We start from the raw sequence: 20,822 nt of genomic DNA, 5'->3' as shown, positions 1-20,822 counted from the left end.
TTCAAAATATCAGGGAAGTTGATTACGGAGAATTCAGTGAGTCTAACAAATGTAATTGGTAGGTTAATTCCCCGTGGGATTAGACTTTAGGCTAAATACCCTAATTATATTTACAACGACCGCTTTGTCCTTTTTATAAGGCATAGTTGGGCGTGATCAAATTTTGGCACCGCTGCCGGGGAATTAACGGTGTTATCAATTACAGTTGAAAGAAATACAAAAATTCTTAGTGTAGTCAATTTTCTTCATTTTCAATCCATACATTGAAATTTTAACGTTTGCTAACTTGGTTGTATAGGTGCATGCCTAGAAACTCATCGAAAACTGGTGAAGTGTTTGAAGTATTATCAGATCCCGAAAAAGTTTTCAAGGCCTTGAATCGGTCTAACCGGAAAAACAAACAAACAACAATCAACTGAACAACTTGAACCAGACATAGCAGAGCTGGTAAACAATAGAAACAACAACGGGGATAACGTGGTAGACCCAGTTGTGCAGGTATTGGCGCCTATAGTGCCAGAGGCTTCTCTATATGAATGGGCTCAACCCACAACAGATAATTTGGCCACAGAGATAGTAGTCCCACAGATACAGGCTAAATCTTTTCAAATCACAAACAACATGCTGCAGTTGTTGCAAAACAAGGGACTATTTTCGGGGTCATACATTGAAGATCATCAACAACACTTGAAGAATTTTCTATCAATCTGCAAAACTCAAAGGCAGCCCAACGTAACTTAGGAAGAAATAAAGCTATTGTTGTTTTCATTCTCAGTGACAGGAGCTGCCCAGACTTGGCTAAATTCACTCTCTATTAATTTCGTCACGACTTGGGAGGAGATAGTCAAGCAATTTGTGAATAAGTTTCATCCACCCAACAAGACTGCTCAGCAAATTGATGAAATTTTGAGCTTCAGACAGAAACCAATAGAAACATTGCAAGAAACTTGGGAACGATTCAAAGGGATGTTGGTTATATGTCCGCACCACGGTATTCCAGAGTAGATGTTGGGGCAGTGGTTTTACATGGGTCTGACAGATAGCGTGAAGGCCAATGTCGATGATTCAGCTGGTGGAGCATTCTTGAGCAAATCATGGAGAGAAAGCCAGATCATGCTTGACAAGATGGCATAGAATTCAGGGTGGACAACAAGGATTGTACCAATCACTCCAGTAGTTCACTCAGTGGCCTTAAATCCAGCCAACACCCTTTCTGAAAATATGGCTACCTTAATGACACAAATAAGTATACTCACCAAAAAGGTGGAAAAGTCAGGGTAGAAGCAGCATGTGTACATTGTAGATACAACCAATGGGGGCTTATGCACATCTTGCATTAGTCAGCCAATTGGTAGCCAGTGGAATATGGAAAGTGATCATCATCATTACCCTAAGAACATGAATTATGTGTCTAATTGTGGGGGCCAGAGATAGGGTGGTCAGAATTGAGGCCAACAGAATCAACCATACAGGCCACTCCAGCCACAACACAACAATGGAAATATGGGATCCATGTGACCTCACGATAATGTGGCGCCTTACAAAAGGCCACAGGGGTACAATAACCAAAATGAATAGCAGGGTTATCATCCTCCTCAGCAACAACATGGTGGGAGAGAGGTTGATGGGTTTGCTAGACTAGAGGCAATGATGCAGCAGGTTATTGGGTCAAATGCGAAAATGAGTCAAAGAGTAGATACACATAAGTCAGCCATAAAGAATATTGAAGTGAAAATGGGCCAGATCTCTATGACTTTGAATAATCATCCTCATGAGGCATTGCCTGCAAACACTCAGGTAAATCCAAAAGATCAAGGCCCAAAGCAGCTGATGGCAGTGAGTCTACGTAATGGCAAAGACCTAGACTTGGAGTAAGAGAGGGCTCGAGAAAGTAGACAGGCTGAGACACTTGTACCAGTGCCCATTGAGCTAGATGATTCAGCAAAACTGACAGAGGTTACAGTACAACCTGCCTAGGAAGAAACCAACACACAGATTGAGGCTGAGAAAGAAGCTGAGACAGCCCAGGAATCGGTAGTTGAGGTGGTGTCTGATAAAAAGAAAACCCAAATCATTGGGAAGAAGAGACCTCTAGCACCATTCCCACATAGATGGCCAAATACCAGAAAGATGAACAATACAAGAAATTCTTGGAGATGTTGAAACAAATTCAGGTAAACCTTCCATTTATTGAAGCTTTGAAGGAGATGCCTGGTTATAAAAAAATGATGAAGGACTTGATGTCCCGAAAATTCAACTTCCAAGACTGGGCCACAGTGACTCTAACTCAGACCTGCAGTGTTTTGGTGACTAGACCAATTGCTAAAAAGTTGCCTGATCCAGGGAGTTTTAAAATTCCCTGCACCATTGGTAACTTTGTCTTTGCCAAGGCACTCTATGATTTGGGGACGAGAATAAATCTTATGCCCCTGGCGGTCTATAAGAGGTTGGGGATTGGATGAGCTAGACCCATGTCTATGTTGTTGCAGTTGGCTGAAAGAACTGTGAAATGACCCTCAGGTATTCTGGATGACGTGTTGATACAGGTAGGGAAATTTGTGTTCCCTGCAGATTTTGTGATTCTAGATTGTAGAGTGGATGAAGAAACTCCCATAGTTTTGGGAAGGCCGTTCTTGGCCACAGGGCGAGTCCTCATTGATTGTGAAACTGGGGAGCTCAAGATGAGGTTTAAAGATTAGGAGATAACATTCAACGTGTAGAAATCTTTGAGGCGACCAAGTGAATTCGCCAATTATTCTCTTATTAATGTCGTAGATATAATCATGGAAGAGAATGATGAGACATTGACTATTGAGGTTCCTCTTGCTGTATGTCTTATGAATTTAGATGAGGTGAATGGGGAAGAATTGGCAAAATGGTTGTTGGCTCTTGAGGGCAAAGGATTTTGGGAGCGATCACTTGAATTTGAGCCACTGAACTTAGAAAAAAGAGAAACTCCTCTAGCCAAGCCATCCATAAAAGAACCACCAAAGCTGGAGTTGAAGAGACTGTCCGCCCATCTCAGGTATGCATTCCTAGGACCTAACTCTACATTACCTTTTATTATCTCATCTAGTTTGTTAGATGTGCAAGACTGCCATCTAGTTTTGCAGGTACTCACGGAGTGCAAGACTGCCATTGGGTGGACCATGGAAGACATTAAGGGGATCAACCCGGCATATTGTATGCATAAAATTCTGTTGGAAGAGGGGCACAAACCTTCCAGGGAGCATCAAAGAATGCTGAACCCCAACATGAAGGGAGTGGTGAAGAAGGAGATCATTAAGTGGTTAGATGGGAAGAATCATTTTCCCCATCTCTGACAGCAACTGGGTTAGCCCGGTGCTTTGTGTTCCTAAGAAGGGTGGTATGACGGTGGTAAAAAATGATAACAATGAGCTGATCTCTACAAGCACCGTCACAGGCTGGAGAATTTATATAGACTATAGGATATTGAATCTGGCCACCCGGAAAGACCACTTCCCACTTCCCTTCATTGATCAGATGCTTGACAGGCTGGCAGGGAGGTCGCACTTTAGGTTTTTGGATGGGTACTCAGGGTACAACCAAATCTCCATTGCACAAGAGGATAGAGAGAAGACCTCGTTCACATGTCCAAATGCGATTTATGCCTTCCAAAGAATGACTTTTGGCCTATGCAGTGCACCGCCACATTCCAAAGGTGCATGATGGTCATATTCACCGACATGGTTGAAGACATAATGGAGGTGTTCATGGATGATTTTCAGTGGTAGGAAACTTATTCGATGAGTGCCTTAAAAACTTGACCCAATTGTTGAATAGGTATATCGATAGTAACCTTGTACTTAATTGGGAAAGGTGCCATTTTATGGTACAAGAGGGTATAGTCTTGGGACACCTGGTATCAAGCAAGGGAATCGAGGTGGATTGTGCTAATGTTGATGTGATAGCAAATCTACCACCCTCCACATCAATCAAGGCAATCAGGAGCTTCCATGGGCATGCCAGTTTCTACCGGAACCCTCAATGATTGCATGTATTATAAAAAGATCACCCTTTCATATTTTCTAATGATTGCATGGGAGCATTCGAGGAGTTGAAAAAGAGGCTAGTCACAACACCCATCATTGTTTCCCCCGACTAGGAGCAACCATTCAAACTCATGTGTGACGCTAATGACTATGTAGTGGGGGCAGTGCTAGGACACTGAATAGAAAAGATGATGCACCCAATTTACTATGCCAGTAGAATGTTGAGTGGATCCTAGCTGAACTACACTGTGACTGAAAAGGAGATGCTGTCTGTGGTGTTCGCATTCGACAAGTTGAGATCATACCTGATTGGCTCTAAGGTAATTGTATATACTGATCATGCTGCTCTTAGGTACTTTATTGAAAAGAAGGAGTCCAAATCACGTCTAATTCGTTGGGTGCTGCTACTGCAAGAGTTCGACCTCGAGATTTGTGACCGTAAGGGCACTGAAAACTAGGTCACTAATCATCTACCACGACTTGAAGGAGCTAAAAACTCAGTTGAGGTAGAGGATATTTTGGAAACCTTTCCAGATGAGTAGCTACTTGGCACAAGCCTTGAGGAAGTGCCATGGTATGCAGACATTGAAAATTACCTGGAAAGCGGTATAGTTCCCTATGACCTTTCCTCTGTGCAAAAGAAAAAGTTTTATCGTGACTGTCGCATGTATTACTGGGATGAACCTTATCTGTTTAGAATTTGTGTTGACAATATGATCCAGAAGTGTGTCCCCAAGATAGAACAATCTTCTATTTTGTAGTCATGTCATGCATCGGCATATGTCAGACATTTTGGAGGAGTCATGACGGAAGCAAAAGTTCTAGAAGCTGGGTTCCACTGGCCAAGCGTGTTTAAGGATGCACATCAATGGGTAAAGGGCTGTGATGAATGTCAGCAAACCGAAAACATCTTCCGTCGCCATGATATGCCCATGAACCCAATTCAAGAGGTTGAAGTGTTCGATGTATGGGGGATAGACTTCATGGGCCCCTTCGTCAGCTCCTTTGACAATAAGTACATACTTGTTGTTATAGATTACGTGTCCAAATGGGTGGAAGCTGCAACACTCCCCACCAATGATGCAATGGTGGTGGTGGGGTTTTGAAGAAGAATATATTCAACCATTTCAGAATCCCAAGAGCTACTATCAGTGACCGAGGCACTCACTTCTGCAATTGAGCCTTCAAGAAATTGCTAGCAAAGTACGATGTGCGCCATAAGGTGGCAACCCCATATCATCCTCAGACCAGTGGACAGGTCGAAGTGTCAAATAGAGAAATAAAGAGTGTGCTGAACAAGAATGTGAACGCCACAAGAACTGATTGGGCGAAAAAGCTAGATGATGCACTCTGAGCCTACAAAACCGCTTTCAAAACACCAATTGGTATGTCACCATACAAGTTGGTGTTCGGGAAGGCCTGTCACTTGCCAGTGGAACTAGAACATAGAGCTTGGTGGGCAATGAATCAACTAAATCTGATATTGAGTCAAAAAACTACATGAGCTAGACAAGTTCCGATTTCTTACTTTCAAGAGCACGAGGTTATACAAGGAGAGAATGAAGAGGTTGCACGACAAGAAAATTGTTAAGCGAAATTTCAATCCCAAAGACATAGTGTTGCTTTATAACTCAAGATTAAGGCTATTTTTGGGTAAACTCAAGTCACGATAGTTTGGACCATTTCAGGTGGTCGAAGTGCTTCCTTCAGGTGCCAAAGAGATTGCCTCAGAGAAAGATTCCCGCACATTTAGAGTCAATGGGCAAAGATTAAAACCATATGTGGGCATGGATGAAACCAAAGAAGTGTCAGTGATCCATCTGACTAAACCTCAGAGGTCGAGCGAGCCTTAAATGTGCTCTTCAGCGTCATGCCGCGACGTTAAATTAGGCGCTACATGGGAGGCAACCCATTGACTTGTTGTAACTATCGTGCCACGACATTAACTAAGGCGCTAGTTGGGAGGCAACCCAATACGTAGTGACTTTAGTATAGTTAGAATTTGTTATTTTTGATTTTAGTAAGTACTAACCAGTGCAGGTGAGCTTGGGTGACTGATAAGTCCATCGAACACTAAAGGAATAGGTAAAAAATTGAAAAATATCGAGGCCCAGGAGCGCAGGCGCACATGAACCGTGCTCAAACCGTGCATATGGCAAAGTATTCTGCCTCAGCGTTTCGCCCAAGAGCGCGGCCCACTCTCAGACCGCACATATGGCAAAGTGTTCTGTTTCACTAGCGCGGCCACGCTTGGACCGTGCTAGTACCGTTCCGCCTGCTACTTTGTATAAGTTAACATTTTTTTTTTATTTTCTTATTTTGTATTTTAATTGTATTATTTTGTTTACCCCAACCCTACCCTCCCCCTTTTTCCTATCACACCTCAAACCCCTCTTCTCCTCCTATGACTAAGTCCCCTCCCTCTTCACTCAAACACGCCCCTTTCTCATTCCCAAATAATCCCAGCCCTAATCCCCCCAATGTTCAACGCCAATTCCATCCCCACCACTCTTCTTGTTCACTTCTCACAATCTCCTCCCACTTCAAGTAAGGTTTTTTTTTGCCAATTTTTGTTGGGTTTTCTTTTGAATTCTTGATTATGTAGCAGTGTTTCTTTTTTTTTTCTCTTAGAAGTAAGTTGTAGAGTATACATAGTTGCTTGTGGATTGTGGTGTTTGTGTAGATGCATATCTTAACTTAGGTGGGTAATATTGGGGGAATTGTGATGAACATTGGTTTATAACATGGTAAATTGAGGGTTCCGGTGAATGATGCCCACAAAGTGTTTGTTAAAATGCCACAGTGAGTGTCAATGGTAATTGTGACCAATTGTGCAGGTGATGTCTGAGTAACCGCAGTTGAGTCACATCTTCTGTGTTGTGCTAATGATATTCTTCTTCCGAGTACTATGGCACCCTCCAGGAAATGCCGAACCACCGGTACTTTATCCAGCGGTCAAGCTGGATCCTCCAGAGCATGTTCTTCAGCTCCTGCTCGTCCTTTTAATAGTAACAGGTTTGATTTTCCTTTGCTCAGGACCGTTTTGCTGATAAGGCCTCCAAGAAACCAATACCGGAGAGGGGCATGGATATAGGGTCGCTCCACCATGGCTGTCCCAACTTATATAATGAGCTGGTCAGGCGTGGACTAGAAATTTTCTTTGAAGAGCCGGATGATGGGAATTTGATGGTTGTGCGCGAGTTCTATGCCAACGTTAAAGAACATGTGAATGGTGTAGTAACAGTGCACAAGAAGGTTGTGGATGCCTCTGTTGAGGCTATTCGGAGATATACCGGCTGCCCACACTTGTGGCAGAGATGGAAGACTATTATGAAGCCTATGGTAGAAGATACACCTCGTAGAAGGTATTCTTTGAAACCATATATATACTTGGAAAGGAAATTGTGTGGATGAAATATAGGCAGAAGTTCCATTCATCGGCGCTCACCTTTGAAGGGAAGTGCTGGATATATGTCATGAACAACTGCCTACTCCCGTCCTCCAACACCACGAAAGTGAATGCTCCTCGAGCTGCATTAATTTGGTGCTTTATAAATGGTCACAACTTTGACATAGCCAAGCTTATTTAAGAGGAGAAGTTTACACGTTGTCTGATGAAGAGGTATGGTTTCTTCCTCCCCTCCCTAGTCACTAGGCTTTACCGGGCAGCTCGGGTAACGAAAAATTTGAGTGTGGATGGAAAAGTGCCGAGAGAGGTAAAGTTTCAAGCTGATAAGGTGACTACTGGGAAGGAGCCTGTGGCACCTAGTGGTGATGATAGTGATGACTCTGATGCATTTGAGGAGGGAGAGGATGAGCAGGAGGAAGTAAGAGCCGAGTCGCCCGACCATGAGTAGGTTGTAGAAGCTGCAGGACCATCTGAGGTTGGTCGGGTTACCCAGTTAGCAGCCTTAGAGTAGGAGATGGTAGGGTTGCATACCTCGGTCGTTGAATTAGGTACGCGTATTGATGCGGTGACCACCCAGCAGGTTAAATCAAAGAAGAAAATAATGGGCTAGCTGCGAGTTCTGGGTCGTGCATGTCATCTGGACCCGGGGACGGTCTCTAATCAAGATTGATCCATCAGGGGAGTTCCTTTACCTCACATTTCTTTATTTTGTATGCCATGAGGACATGTCTTCTTTTTAAGTGCCGGGTGGGGGATACTTCTGTGTATGTGTATATATGTAAGAACATGATTGTTTTATGTTTTCTTTTATTTTGTGGATTTGAGTAGCAGTCGAATTAGGTGAGTCGACTTGTCCCGACGACGGATCTCATTAAGCGGGGTTCTTGAGGGTCTAAGTCAACCTTTAAAAAAACTAGAAATATGTTGGACTCTTCCTGATGACGGATCTTCTAGATAGTTTTCTTGAGGGAAGCAAGTGTAAAGAAAATACCAAAAAGATTTTCTGTTTTATGTCGTGTAGTAACTCCCCCTTGGTTTTTCTTTGGGCTGCGGTTTTTATCCAAGGGTTTTTCTTGAACCGGGTGTAGTTAGTTTTTGTTTATTTTGTTTCTAGTTTTTATTTGGTACTTGTGGGATATGAGCTGAGATAGGAAGACAATCCCTTAGCATTGATACACCTGAACACTGTAGACACTTGAGTGTGATGCTTAGTCTCAGTTGTTGATTCTTGTTAGAGTGCCTTAAATTGTATGTTTGTCACTAACTTGAGTACTCAAACGAGAGTGTTTTGATAAGCCAATCTAGAGTAAGTTATGTGCCTTGTGTGTGTTATTTGTATTATATTCTATGCTCTACATTTGATGCCTAGAACTTGCCCTGTGTGTTTGCAAAGCGAAATAGTAGCTTTATTCAGTCTTAGAAGTGATATAGGCTTCTTTGTTAAGCCAGATATATAAAGTAGACCCACCTAAATACGATACATTGTATTTAACCCCGTTGAGCCTATAAGCCTGTTTCTTTGGCAATCACATTACAAACCTTACCTAATTGTTTGAACGACCCATATGTTGAACCCCTTTACCTTCCATGAGCACTTGAATGGTTATGAAATATGCAAAAGTTAAAGTGTGGGAGTGGTGGTTTGGTTTTTGAGTGGAACCAATAAAATAGAGAAAAAGGTGCAGCGTTTTGAAAAATCAAAGAATAAGCGACTCTTAAAAAAAGTAAATATAGTCCTTGATAAGTGGTGACTTGATAGAATTGCACCTAAAAGAGATTCGGGTATTATAAATAGAAGTGTGGTAGAATGTTTGGTCTGACATAAGTATGGTTCTAAAAGCGAAAGTGATTGTATTAAAAGTGCTTAGGGAGGTTAGTCACTATATCCAAATATATCCTACCCGTCCCTTAGCCTACATTACAACCAAATGATGTCCTAATTGATCTCAGTTTGAATGAGCTCGATTAGTAGAGTAGTACACTACGGGTAAGCCTATGATGCATTTTTGTGGCATATGAATGTTCTCTCTGAGAGTGACTGAATTTTGTCTATCTGAGTTCCTAATTATTTTTAATATTATTACTTATGGAACTACTCTCTTGTATGATGTGAGGGCATTTGATTCACGAAGGAAAGGTAAGTCTTGACCTCTGTATAGAGTAAATTGAGTAAGTATGAATATTGCATGACACGTGAGAGTCGACTCTTGAGGCAAAGATGCTACACTACTAGACACAACTTTGGTGATATGTTCTTGGTGTGATACCTTAAGGAATTTCTTAGTGAAAAAACCTTTGTAGGTATGGTGGATTGCTCGGGAACTAGCAATGATTTAAGTGTGAGTGTTAATAATAGGCTAGATTCATGTGGTTTGGCGACTATTTATGCCCCAACTCGACTATGGTTCACTATTCAAGGAAGGTTAAATAAATTGCTCTAAGTTGTGAATTTTATGTTTTACAGGAGCAAGTAGTGCTTATGAGGACATATGACAGTGTTTGGAGCTAAATTAAAGCAAAGAAAAGCCCCTCGGAGTTGAGTACGTGTGAAAGAAGAAGAAAAGAAGATATAAATAGTTGATCCACTCTAGCGTGGGGCAAGCGCAGCCATGCTAAACCAGAAGAAATGGGGCAGCGTTGAAGTCGATTAGCGTGGACCGAACACGATCACGAGCTTGGCCGCACTAGTCTAGAAAGCAGTGACAGTGTAGAACGCCATTTGTGCGGCCCAAGCGCGGTTCGAGCGCGACCGTGCTAGTCACTCTGAAACGCGAAAATTTTAGGGGTAAACTTGGAAGTTTGGGGGCAATTCCAATTAACCTATAAGAGGTCCAGCTCGCCCAAAAAGAGGATATCAAGGTTTTTATAGTTTTGTTCAAGGCAAGAAGAGGCAAGAGGCAAGGAGGATAATTCGACATCGAGTTATACCATTCTTCCTTTTGTTTTTATCATTCATGATGAATTTTGATATTGTTATTATGAACACAATTATGAGTAGCAAATTATTTATTCAAAGATTTTGATGGAACCTGTTGAGGGATGAACTTCTGGTTGTGTTAATATAGTTTGCCCAGTTTAATCTCTATTTGTTCAACTACGTTCTTATTGTTGATAGGATCCTCAATTAACCGTGCCTATTTAATATGTATTACTCGGAAGAGAGTGCATATTTAGGTAGTTGTTGAACAACACCACTCCCAAAGTATATGAGGAATCAATAACCGAGTGTTTAAAGGTGGGATTAGGGATAACAAAACCTTGGGTGCGATCTAAGTGAGCTGTAATAAAAGCCAGCTAGCGTAACTCGGGAGAGTGCGTCTAGTAATTTTTAATAATTACTCAGGAGATATTTACAAGAGTGCTCATGATCGATAGAGACGATTACGCAAATCTATACGAAACATAACAGGAAGGGATTCCATCGATAGGGGAAATCACAACCTTAGATCTTTCTCTTATTTGTTTACAAATCAGTCATAGTTAGCTTTTATTTTGCTTAATTTTATTCAGTTATAGTTCGTAGAAATATCGCCAAGTGTTATTCAAAATATCTGGGAAGTTGATTATGGAGAATTCAGTGAGTCTGACAAAAGTAATTTGTAGGTTAATTCACTGTAGGATTCAACTCTGGGCTAAATACCCAGATTATATTTGCAACGACCATTTTGTCCTTTTTATAAGGCATAGTTGGGCATGATCAAGCCTGTAATCCTATTTCTTTGGCAGCCACATTGCAAGCCGTACCCCTTTGTTTGACTCGACCATATATTTGAACCTTGTCACCTCTCATGAGCATTGAATTGTTATGAACTTTGTAAAAGTTAAAGTGTAGGGTGGTTGGTTTGGGTTTTAAGTGGAACTAATGAAATAAAGGGAAAGGTGCACTGTTTTGAAAAAATAAGAGCCACATGAATTGAAAAAGAAGAAAAGAAAAAAATAGTTGTATTACTATGAAAAGTATTCCGTGATAGTGGTGACTCTTAAGGTAATTATGCTTAAAGAAATATTGTGACGACCCGGTCAGTCGTCTTAAGAATTAACACCCCGATCCCTATTAACTGCTTTGCCCGTGTTTATCTCTACTAGTTTGATTTGTCGGGATATTCGGTTTTGAGTTTCGGAGAGTTTTGGGACACTTAGTCCCTAAATGAGAGCTTAAGTTTTGGAAATTTGATCGTAGTTAGAACAGTGTGAAGACGGCCTCGGAATGGAATTTCGATGGTTCCGTTAGCTCCATTGGGTGATTTTGGGTTTAGGAGCATGATCGGAGTGTGTTTTGAAGGTCCGTAGCTAATTTAGGTTTGAAATGCCGAAAGTTGAAATTTTGAAGTTTCCAATTCGATAGTGAGATTTTGATCCGAGGGTTGGAATGATATTTTGGAAGTTTGAGTAGCTTCGTAGTGTTTAATGTAATGTGTGTGCAAAATTTCAGGTCATTCGGACGAGGTTTGATAGGCTTTTTGATCGAAAGCGTATTTTTAGAATTTTTGAAGTTCTTAGGCTTCAATCTGATGCTAATTGGTGTTTTGATGTTTTTTTGAGCATTCGAAGGTTGGAACAAGTTTAAATGAAGTTATGGGATATGTTGGTAGGTTTGGTTGAGGTCCCGGGGGCCTCGGGTGTATTTCGGGTGCTCAAACGGGCACTTTTGGTCTTTGGGAGATTGCTTGTTTTCTGGTATTTTTGCAGCAGTGATTTGTTTATTGTGATTGCATGAGATCACCTGCGATCGCTTAGAGTAAGTTGAGAATAAGCATTTTTTTGCGAATTGTGATCGCATAGGAAGGAGTGCGATCGCATAGGGTGAGTTTGTTGGCCATTGTATTCGCATAAGGACCCTTGCATTCGCGTAGAAGGACTTGGTGTGGCAGTGGGGTGATGGAATTTGCTCTATACGATCGCATAGAGCTGGTCGCGATCGTGTTGCTTGAGGAAGTTGTCTTATGCGATCACATAGGTATTTCTGCGACTGCATAGGGTTAAATCTGGGTAGTATTTAAATAGCCCATCCGCGACCCTTCTTCATTTTTCCACCATTTTTGTACGGGATTGAAGCTTTTGGGAGTGATTTTTGAGGAAACCAAAGGGGAATCACTTTGAGGTAACATTTTTGACTTCATAACTCGTCTATATGTGATTAAAGACCTAATTAGTAGTGAAAAAATTGGGGAAAATGGGTAATTAGAGCTTGAGATTAAGAGACCTTAACATGGGTATTTTAGGGGCCAATTAAACACTGATTTCAGTGTTCTTGTTATGTATAGACTTGTGAGAGTATGACGTTTCTGAAAATGTAAATTTCACCCAATTCTGAGATGTGGGCTCGAGGGGCATTTTGGTAATATTACCTAATTTCGCGTATTATCTTAGAATTTAATTGCAGAATCAGTTACTTGAAGTGTTATTTACATTATGCAATTGAATTGAATAGATTTGAGCCATTTGGAGTTGAGTACTCGTGGCAAAGACGTGGTTTCAGGTTGATTTTGAGCTGGTTCGAGGTAAGTGGCTTGCCTAACCTTGTGTGGGGGACCTTCCCCTTAGGATTTGGTATATTTGATAATTAAAATGCCTTGTACGTGAGGTGATGATTACATACTTGAGCTGATTGTTGAAAATCCGATTTTCTTTAAGCAATTTCAATTTGCGTTCCTTTTTCCTATTTTATACTCCTTGCAATTTAGGCCTGTTGTTAGCTCAGAAAAAGCATGTTTAATTGACTTAATTGCTTATTTGCTTAAACTGTCTTAATTGCATTATGTGAATCATATTAGATTAGAATTACCTATTTTAATTGGTACGAAATTGAGCTTAATTGAGTATTCCTTGTGTTGTTGCTGCGTGTTTTACTTTGGGACTACGGGACGTCATCCCGGTAGATCCCTTACATGTATTTGTGATTTGAGATGAGGTGCGGGACACTGAGAGATCCCTAGAATGTATATTGAGGATACCAAGAGATCCTCGGGATACCAAGAGATCCCTAGCATATATTGATGATACCGAGAGATCCTTGGGATACCAAGAGATCCCTAACTATATTGAAGATACCGAGAGATCCTTGGGATACCAAGAGATCCCTTGCATATATTCAGGGTACTAAGAGATCCTCGGGATACTGAGATATCCCCGATTATTATCCTTATGAAGAATGGTATTTCCTTGTGATTGTTTTTTCCTTTATTTCAGTTATTGAGTTACTTATATTCCTGCATTCAATTCTTATTGTTAGCTTTCTACGGTACTTCTTACCTTATTCTATCATACCTTATATTTTTATTTATTTCAGTAGGGCCCTGACCCTCCTTGTCACTACCCGACCAAGGCTAGGCTTGGAACTTACTGAGTACCATTGTGGTGTACTCATGCCCTTTCTGCGCATGTTTTTCATGTGCAAAACCAGGTACTTCGACCAAGTCCTATCACCCTTGAGGCAAGGCGACTGCTCTAGAGACTTCGAGGTATATCTGCCGCGTCTGCAGATCTAGGAGTCCCTTTCATTCTATCTTATAGTGATAGCCCTTCTATCTTTTCTATTGATGTAGACATTACGGAGTTAGAGCATTTTTATTATATTCGTAGCTTGTGATTCATGGGTTTTTGGGTTTTGGAAAAATGTATTAGTTTTTGAGAGTTAATATTGTGTATGCTGAGCGACACTTTTAAATGCTGTTTTATTACAATATTTCTGTTTTAAATTGTTTTCTTCTGCAAATTTGTTTATCTTCCGCATTTTAGGCTTACCTAGTCGTAGAGACTAGGTGCCGTCACGATGGTTCCAGAAGGGCGAACCGGGGTCGTGACAAATATGGAGTTAATATACATTGATATGAAGGTGGAGTTATGATTTGACATAAGTATGGGGTTTGAATGTAAAAGTATATGTGTTAAAGTGCTTAGGGAGGTGTAGCCACTCTTATATCCAAATGTATCCTACCCGACCCGCAACCTACATTACAACCAATGAAAGTCCTACTTGATCTTAGACTGAATGAGCTTGATTAGTAGAATAGTACACTACGGGCAAGCCGATGGTGCATCTTTTGTAGCATATGAATGTTATTTCTAAGAGTGAGTGAATTCTTTCTATCTTGAATTCCTAATTGATCTTTAATTTTATTGTGTGTGGAACTACTCTCTTTTGTGGTGTGAGGGCATGTGATTCATGATGGAAAGGTAATGTCATTGACCTCCATGTTAGAGTAAGTGAATTATGAATAGTTCATGGTATTGGTGAGTCAAATATTGAGGCGAGAATGTTATACCTTGGTGCTTAGACTATTTTAAACATTCTTGGTGTAATGAGTTAAGGGAATTGCTTAAAAAAGGTTGTGTCTATAAGTGTAGTTTGATTGCTTGAGAACGAGCAATGTTTAAGTGCAGGGTATTGATGTGGGGCTATAATTTTATAGTTTCGTACATTATTTGCCTTGAATTTTACATGCTTTAATGATAAACTACACTTTATTTGCTCGTAATGGAGTTTATTTTATGTGTAGGTGAGTTGGAGATGAAAGTAGAGCAAAAGGGATACTTAAAAGTTGAAAGTGTGCTCGAGAACAGTAAAAAGGAGAAAGCTGGCAAAGCCACGCCTAAAGCAGGCGTTAGCCTGGCGACGCCAGGCTTGTAGTAGGCGTTAGACCTGGCGAGGCAAGGCCTGGGGCCAGGTTAACCAGGCGTTATGCCTAGCGACGCCAGGCCTGGAGTGAGATCCATTCTAAATTTGAAAGATTTATTTCATCTCCTAGTTTGACTAGTATTTTACCTTCACGTTTAGGCCTTTTCCTACACATAAAAATAGACCTAAAAACCTCACTTTGAGGGAATTTTTCTGATCGGAGGCAAGGACATCACGTGGACAACTTTTGGAGGAGAAAATAATAAAGTTCTTCATCCCTTTTTCTTTTCTTTGTAATTTGTTTATGTAAAGTACTTGGAAAATTATTACTACGAACATGAGTGGCTAAGCACTCTAGTTCTAGGATTGTGGTTTGCATGATTATTAACGTTTATTAATTACATCTTCGTTAATTCGAATTATCATCTTGTGGTTGTTTCAATAATGTTGTGCATAATTGCTTAATTGTCTGGCCATCAGTTGAGTCTATTTACTATCTATACTATGCTTGGGAAAGCTGTGTTTAGATTAGAGTAGAATTAGAGAGATCTTATTTCTGAACCTGTGGCTCGGGGGAAGATTTCGCGATTAGGATAGGAATTTACCTAACAGTCTTGCTTAATTGAATATCGTATTATATTCATTCATGATAGAATCAATACCATAGGAATATAGGGTTGATATATTATGGGCAGGTGAGTAGCATTGTGGGAACATGCTATTCATATAAAAGATCTGGTTAATTAGCAACAATAGATAATCTGGATTAACGAGTGTGATTATTGAGCTTAATAGGATTGTTTAACCAACCATAACCCTGGAATATTTATCTCCTCTGAAGTAAAATCTGGTCATACAAAATTGCATTCTTGATAATTTAGTTGTTATTTGTTTAATTTCCGCAATAGTAGATTAATAAAAAAATATCACTCTTAAATATCTTGGACAATTAATTGATTTTTGTTTACTTAGTTAACTATCAATCTAAGTCTCTGTGGGTTCGACATCCGATTTTCGAGTCACTTTATTACTAGACGACCATGTATACTTGCATGTGTGTTTGAACCAATAATTATGCATTGCTGGATCTGTAGAAACAACGTATATGGTTTCCTTAATCGCAATCACGAGGTATGGATCGCGATCGCGTAGAGTTATTTTGAAGGCTCGGAGAAATTGTTCATCGCGTTTGCGAGTCATCAGATGTGATAGCATAGACTGCTGCAATTTGAGCATCGCGTTCGCGTAAACCTTAACACGTTCGCGTAGAGTGTTTGACTAAGCTAGGCAGTGTCCGCTTCTTCTTAGCGTTCGCGGTCCTTTGTACGCAATCGCGTAGTGCATTTTCAGGGGACAGTGCATTTCCTTCTTCGCGGTCGCAAGGTTGTTTCCGTGATCGTGATTTATCGATTCGCCCAGTGATTATAAAGTACTCTATTTCGAGGGTTTTGACCATTTTTACGTTTTGAGAGATATGGAGCTCAGATTGAGGCAATTTCTGAAGCAGTTTTTATCATATGAATTGGTGTAAGTGTTCTCTACTCGGTTATGGGTATATTCCATGAATCTCTCTTCATTTTTGGCAATTGATTGATGAATTTTAAAGTGAAATTGGGGGTTTTGGCCTAGAGTTTCATAATATGAATTTTTGAGTTTTGAACATCGAATTGGAGTCAGAATTGGGTGAAACTAGTATGGTTGGACTCGTAATAGAATGGGTTGTCAGATTTTGTGAGTTTTGTCAGGTTCCAAGGTGCGGGCTCGGGTGGGATTTTTGGCCGGATTAGGGATTTGATTTTGGATTCAATCTTTATCATTTGTAATGGTTTCCTTGGGATTTATCTAATGTACTTGAGTTGTTATTGGCTAGTTTTGAGCCGTTCGGAGATCGCTACGCGTGAGATGACATTCTTGGAGCATTGTTGGGCTTGCTCGGCGTCTGGAATTGGCTTGTTTAAGATAAGTAACTCTTCTAAACTTAGTGTTGAGGGTATGAAACCCCAAATTATGTGTTGTATGATTGATATTGAGGTGACGCACATGCTAGGTAATGGGTGTGTGGGCGTGCACCCTATGAATTCTGATTTCATTGTTTCTATGGCACTGTATAACGACCCTATTTTGTTGATATCTTTGTTTTCACCATGTGAAAAATAACTGAGCTGTCAATCATGCTAGATATCATGTTTAGGTTTTATGCTAATATTGTTAGGACCAATAATACTGTTTCCTGCTGTCATCTCACTGATTTCATTGATATTTCGCACATAGTCATATTCATGCATTCATATAATCTTAGTTGTTATTTATTGATACATCATATATCAGTTGGGAGATTGATGACTGAATGAGGCATAGAGCCTGATTATGCGTGATAGTTATGGGATCGAGTTGCGTGCCATAGCGGTTATATTGATGATTATGATAGCACTTGGGCTACATGAGCCCCTCCGGAGTCTTTACAAACCCTCATTGAGCATGAATGATATTATTGAGTGATGGATTTCCTTGGACATGGATTTGACTGAAGTACTTGATATCTGGAGATGGATTTTGCCACAGGGTTAGACTGCCCTTTTTCCTCGGTACTGGGTGGCTTATAATCAGCGTTGTATATGTTTCGGGATTTATTTACCTAGACCTTATGGGCCATATACAGTATCGAATAGTTGAGCATGATGAGTAGAAAGTGTGAGACAGTGAGATTGAACACTGTGAGAGTGTGAGTACATGATTCATATCTGAGATACATGGCATTGGCATGCATATATGACATACATGCATAGAGACGTATTTTTCCTCATGTACAGTATCACGTCATTCATGACTTTTTTACACACACTGATATATGGTCATTGAGAGGTATATTACACTTGCTATCTGGAAAGAAATTGAAACATCTTATTTATTGTGAAAAGGATTTTTAGAAAGATTTACAGTTTTTAATTATCTTATATTATACGACGATTTCGGAAGAAAATTTAAGTTTTCTTTGATATTCTTGAAAAGAGAAACTTTTTTCGAAAAAAAAACTGTGAAAGAAAGCTGAGCATTTTGTTTCTGAGTTACTCCCTTATTTATATGCTCTACGTTGTTATGAACTTGTGTTGGTTATTGGTGTTGGAACTAACCTATGTTCCAGCTCATCACTACTTTCAACCTAAGGTTAGGTTTGTTACTTATTGAGTAAATGGGGTCGGGTGTACTCATACTATACTTCCTACACATTGGGTGCAGATTTCGGATGTCGATGTTTCTGTGTTCGACGGGAGCTGGATTGGAAGATGTACCCACGTTCCTGTGGTAACTGCATCTTGTTCATTGTAGCCTTAGATTATAAAACTATGTTTATGTACTTTCAAACAAAAGGTATTTTTTTTCATACCAGCTTTGTAAACTCTATTGTTAGAAGTTCATGATTTGTACTACCAGTCCTTGGGAAATGTAATAGATCCAGATAATTTATTTTTGTTTAATAGCCTTATTAATGTTATTGAAATTGGGTAGTTATTAGTTGGCTTACCTAACGGGTTGGGTTAGGTGCCATCACGACTAGTAGATTTTGGGTTGTGACAGATTGGTATCAAAGCTCTAGGTTTATAGGTTCTACAAGTCATGAGCAAGTGTCTAGTAGAGTCTTGCGGATTGGTATGATGATGTCCATACCTATCTTTGAAAGGCTACATGACATTTAGGATATACTTCCCATCTTTTTTTCCTTACCGTGCGGCATTGATTTAGCTTGAATCATAACTCTTTGAATTCCTTCGATGCATTCGTATGCGCACATGAGAGCTCAGTATCAGTTTTGCATTGACGACGTGTGAATCCATGGATGAGGTACGAGATGTGATTTCAGTATGCTGATGAAGGACCAATTTAGAGGACTTGAGGTCGGGTTGTGACTGTATCTTGAGCACAAAGATGTTGATTGTGTGCGCACGTGCTTTTTCATTTATATGTTTGGTAGTGTCGCTATTAGTAGAATTCGTGATTGGAGGCCTACGTGATGAGTATGATGTGACTACGAGATGTGTTCATATGGTTTGATTGTGACGAACAGGGTTTGCTTGAGGTGTAGAAAGAACTATTTTGTGCTTAATTTCCATCTTGATTAGACATATAGTCTCGAGTTATGGGTGTGTTGAAGGATTTTTCATGCTGTTTAGTTGGGGAATGAAGTAGATTTTCATGTTGTGATATGAGTTTAGACTCAGAAAGATTAAGTGGTTGCAAAATAGTTATGACTGTGGAAGGGTATACAGAGATGTTAGTTTGAGGCAAAGCATGTGGTTTATCTCCTGCAGGGTGTCCTAAGGTTTGTGTAATCCCTATGTTGTGTTGTAGCGAGTCCTCTTTTACCAGTGAATTATATGTAGTGCAATTTGATCTTAGATCGCTTTTGAGAGTTGTCTTGACTGTTATAAGGGTGAATGTGAGATCTATAAATAATTTGAGGTATTATATGGTTTGTGTTACATGAGCTTGGGAAGGATGTAGTTGAATCCTATTGCGGTGTTATGCCAGTATGGGGGTGGCTATTTTAAGTTATCAGATGCTTTATTTCTTGGCTTTGGGCCAAGTGGGGGAGTCTGCTATCGACGGGTTGATTGTACGGTTATATGTTGTATTGGTTTCAGTTTGAGGTATACTGGTGAATCAGTTATGGCTTACAGAGGTCTAGATCGAGGATGAATCGAGTAAAGAAAATTTTGGATAAGGGTAGTATTATGCTTTATTGGTATATGAGATACATTGGATGATTGAGTTGTTATTTGTAAAGTATGTATCCTGCATGGAGTATGGATTCACTCGGTTGCTTAGAAGAGTGGATTACTTCCTTGGGTGTTGTTCTGCTAATGGGGCATAGGTCATTCGGTGTGTTTGATCAGTTTAATTGACATCTGAATAGAGTGGAAGACTCTTAAGAATGGTTCTAATGGATGCAAGATTTAAATGTGGCAATTGAGAATTTTGCGGATTCGTACATGGCTAGAATCGGAGGGTTACATTGGATGGTGTCGAGACTCGCAGTATTTCTATATCATTGTGGATTTTACATTTCAGTATTTGTAAGGTAAAATGAACATCTTTAAACTCACATAAAGCCTCTTCAGAGCGGGTATCTAGGTTGTGGTACTTGTGAGGTGCTTAAGGGAGAAGTCGACGGCTTATGAGCCTTAGTGTGGTTTTATGCTTGGGTATTGTGTGGTGAGTCTTTATTGAGGATTGTGGTATTATGGCGAGGAGAAGTATCAATTTAAAGGCAATTCGGAAGGAACTCGGAAAGATAGGAAAGTTTGGTAACGGATTGGATCAGCATGGTGACGAATGCGATTAGCTCTTTTGGTCTTTATGATGTAGTGAGTTTCTACAGGTGTTTCATGGCAATGCTCTTGGGTTATTTGTTACATGCATAGCTTGGTTGAATTAGAGGGATTCAGTCCTAACGGGTTGGTTTTGTGCAAATGGGATTCGAAAATTACTTGATGGTTACTACCACGGTTAGAGATGTATATTTCCTACTAGCATGAGGAGCATATGATGTATAGTGATTTTCTCCTTGATGGGATCAAATGGAAAGTTCTTGGCTAATTAAATAAGCAGTTATTTATGACTTAGAGTGGATTACGAAGTTCTCATAATTTTTGTATGATGGCATGGTATGTGCGGTATGTTGTGTAGGATTGAGATTTGCATGTGTAAGGTCACGATTCAGTTTTAAAGGGGTGGTCATGAGTCCTTAGGCATCATGGAAAGTTTCAGATGACTAGGTAAATAA

The 20,822-nt window shown here is 40.1% G+C and overlaps 1 protein-coding gene across 1 annotated transcript; it reads left to right on the top strand.

The window, feature by feature from the left end:
• Nucleotides 1–2,111: 2,111 nt before the first annotated feature.
• LOC138869207 (uncharacterized) lies at nt 2,112–2,699 on the top strand. The gene is made up of 2 exons (XM_070146807.1): nt 2,112–2,435; nt 2,547–2,699. The coding sequence occupies exons 1-2, from the start codon at nt 2,112–2,114 to the stop codon at nt 2,697–2,699; spliced, it is 477 nt and encodes a 158-aa protein (XP_070002908.1).
• The last annotated feature ends 18,123 nt before the right edge of the window (nt 2,700–20,822 follow it).

Source organism: Nicotiana sylvestris, chromosome 5 (genome assembly GCF_000393655.2).
Source record: "Nicotiana sylvestris chromosome 5, ASM39365v2, whole genome shotgun sequence".
In the NCBI taxonomy this organism is placed as follows: domain Eukaryota; kingdom Viridiplantae; phylum Streptophyta; class Magnoliopsida; order Solanales; family Solanaceae; genus Nicotiana; species Nicotiana sylvestris.
Note: the sequence above shows the minus strand (reverse complement) of the source record. Positions and strands in the feature narration are given on the sequence as shown.

Bases quoted from the DNA above. Each gene is read 5' to 3' on its own strand.
- LOC138869207 (XM_070146807.1), top strand. From the start codon at position 2,112: ATGGCCAAATACCAGAAAGATGAACAATACAAGAAATTCTTGGAGATG. The intron at 2,436-2,546 runs GTCTATAAGAGG...GTGTTGATACAG, and splicing joins TAAATCTTATGCCCCTGGCG to GTAGGGAAATTTGTGTTCCC.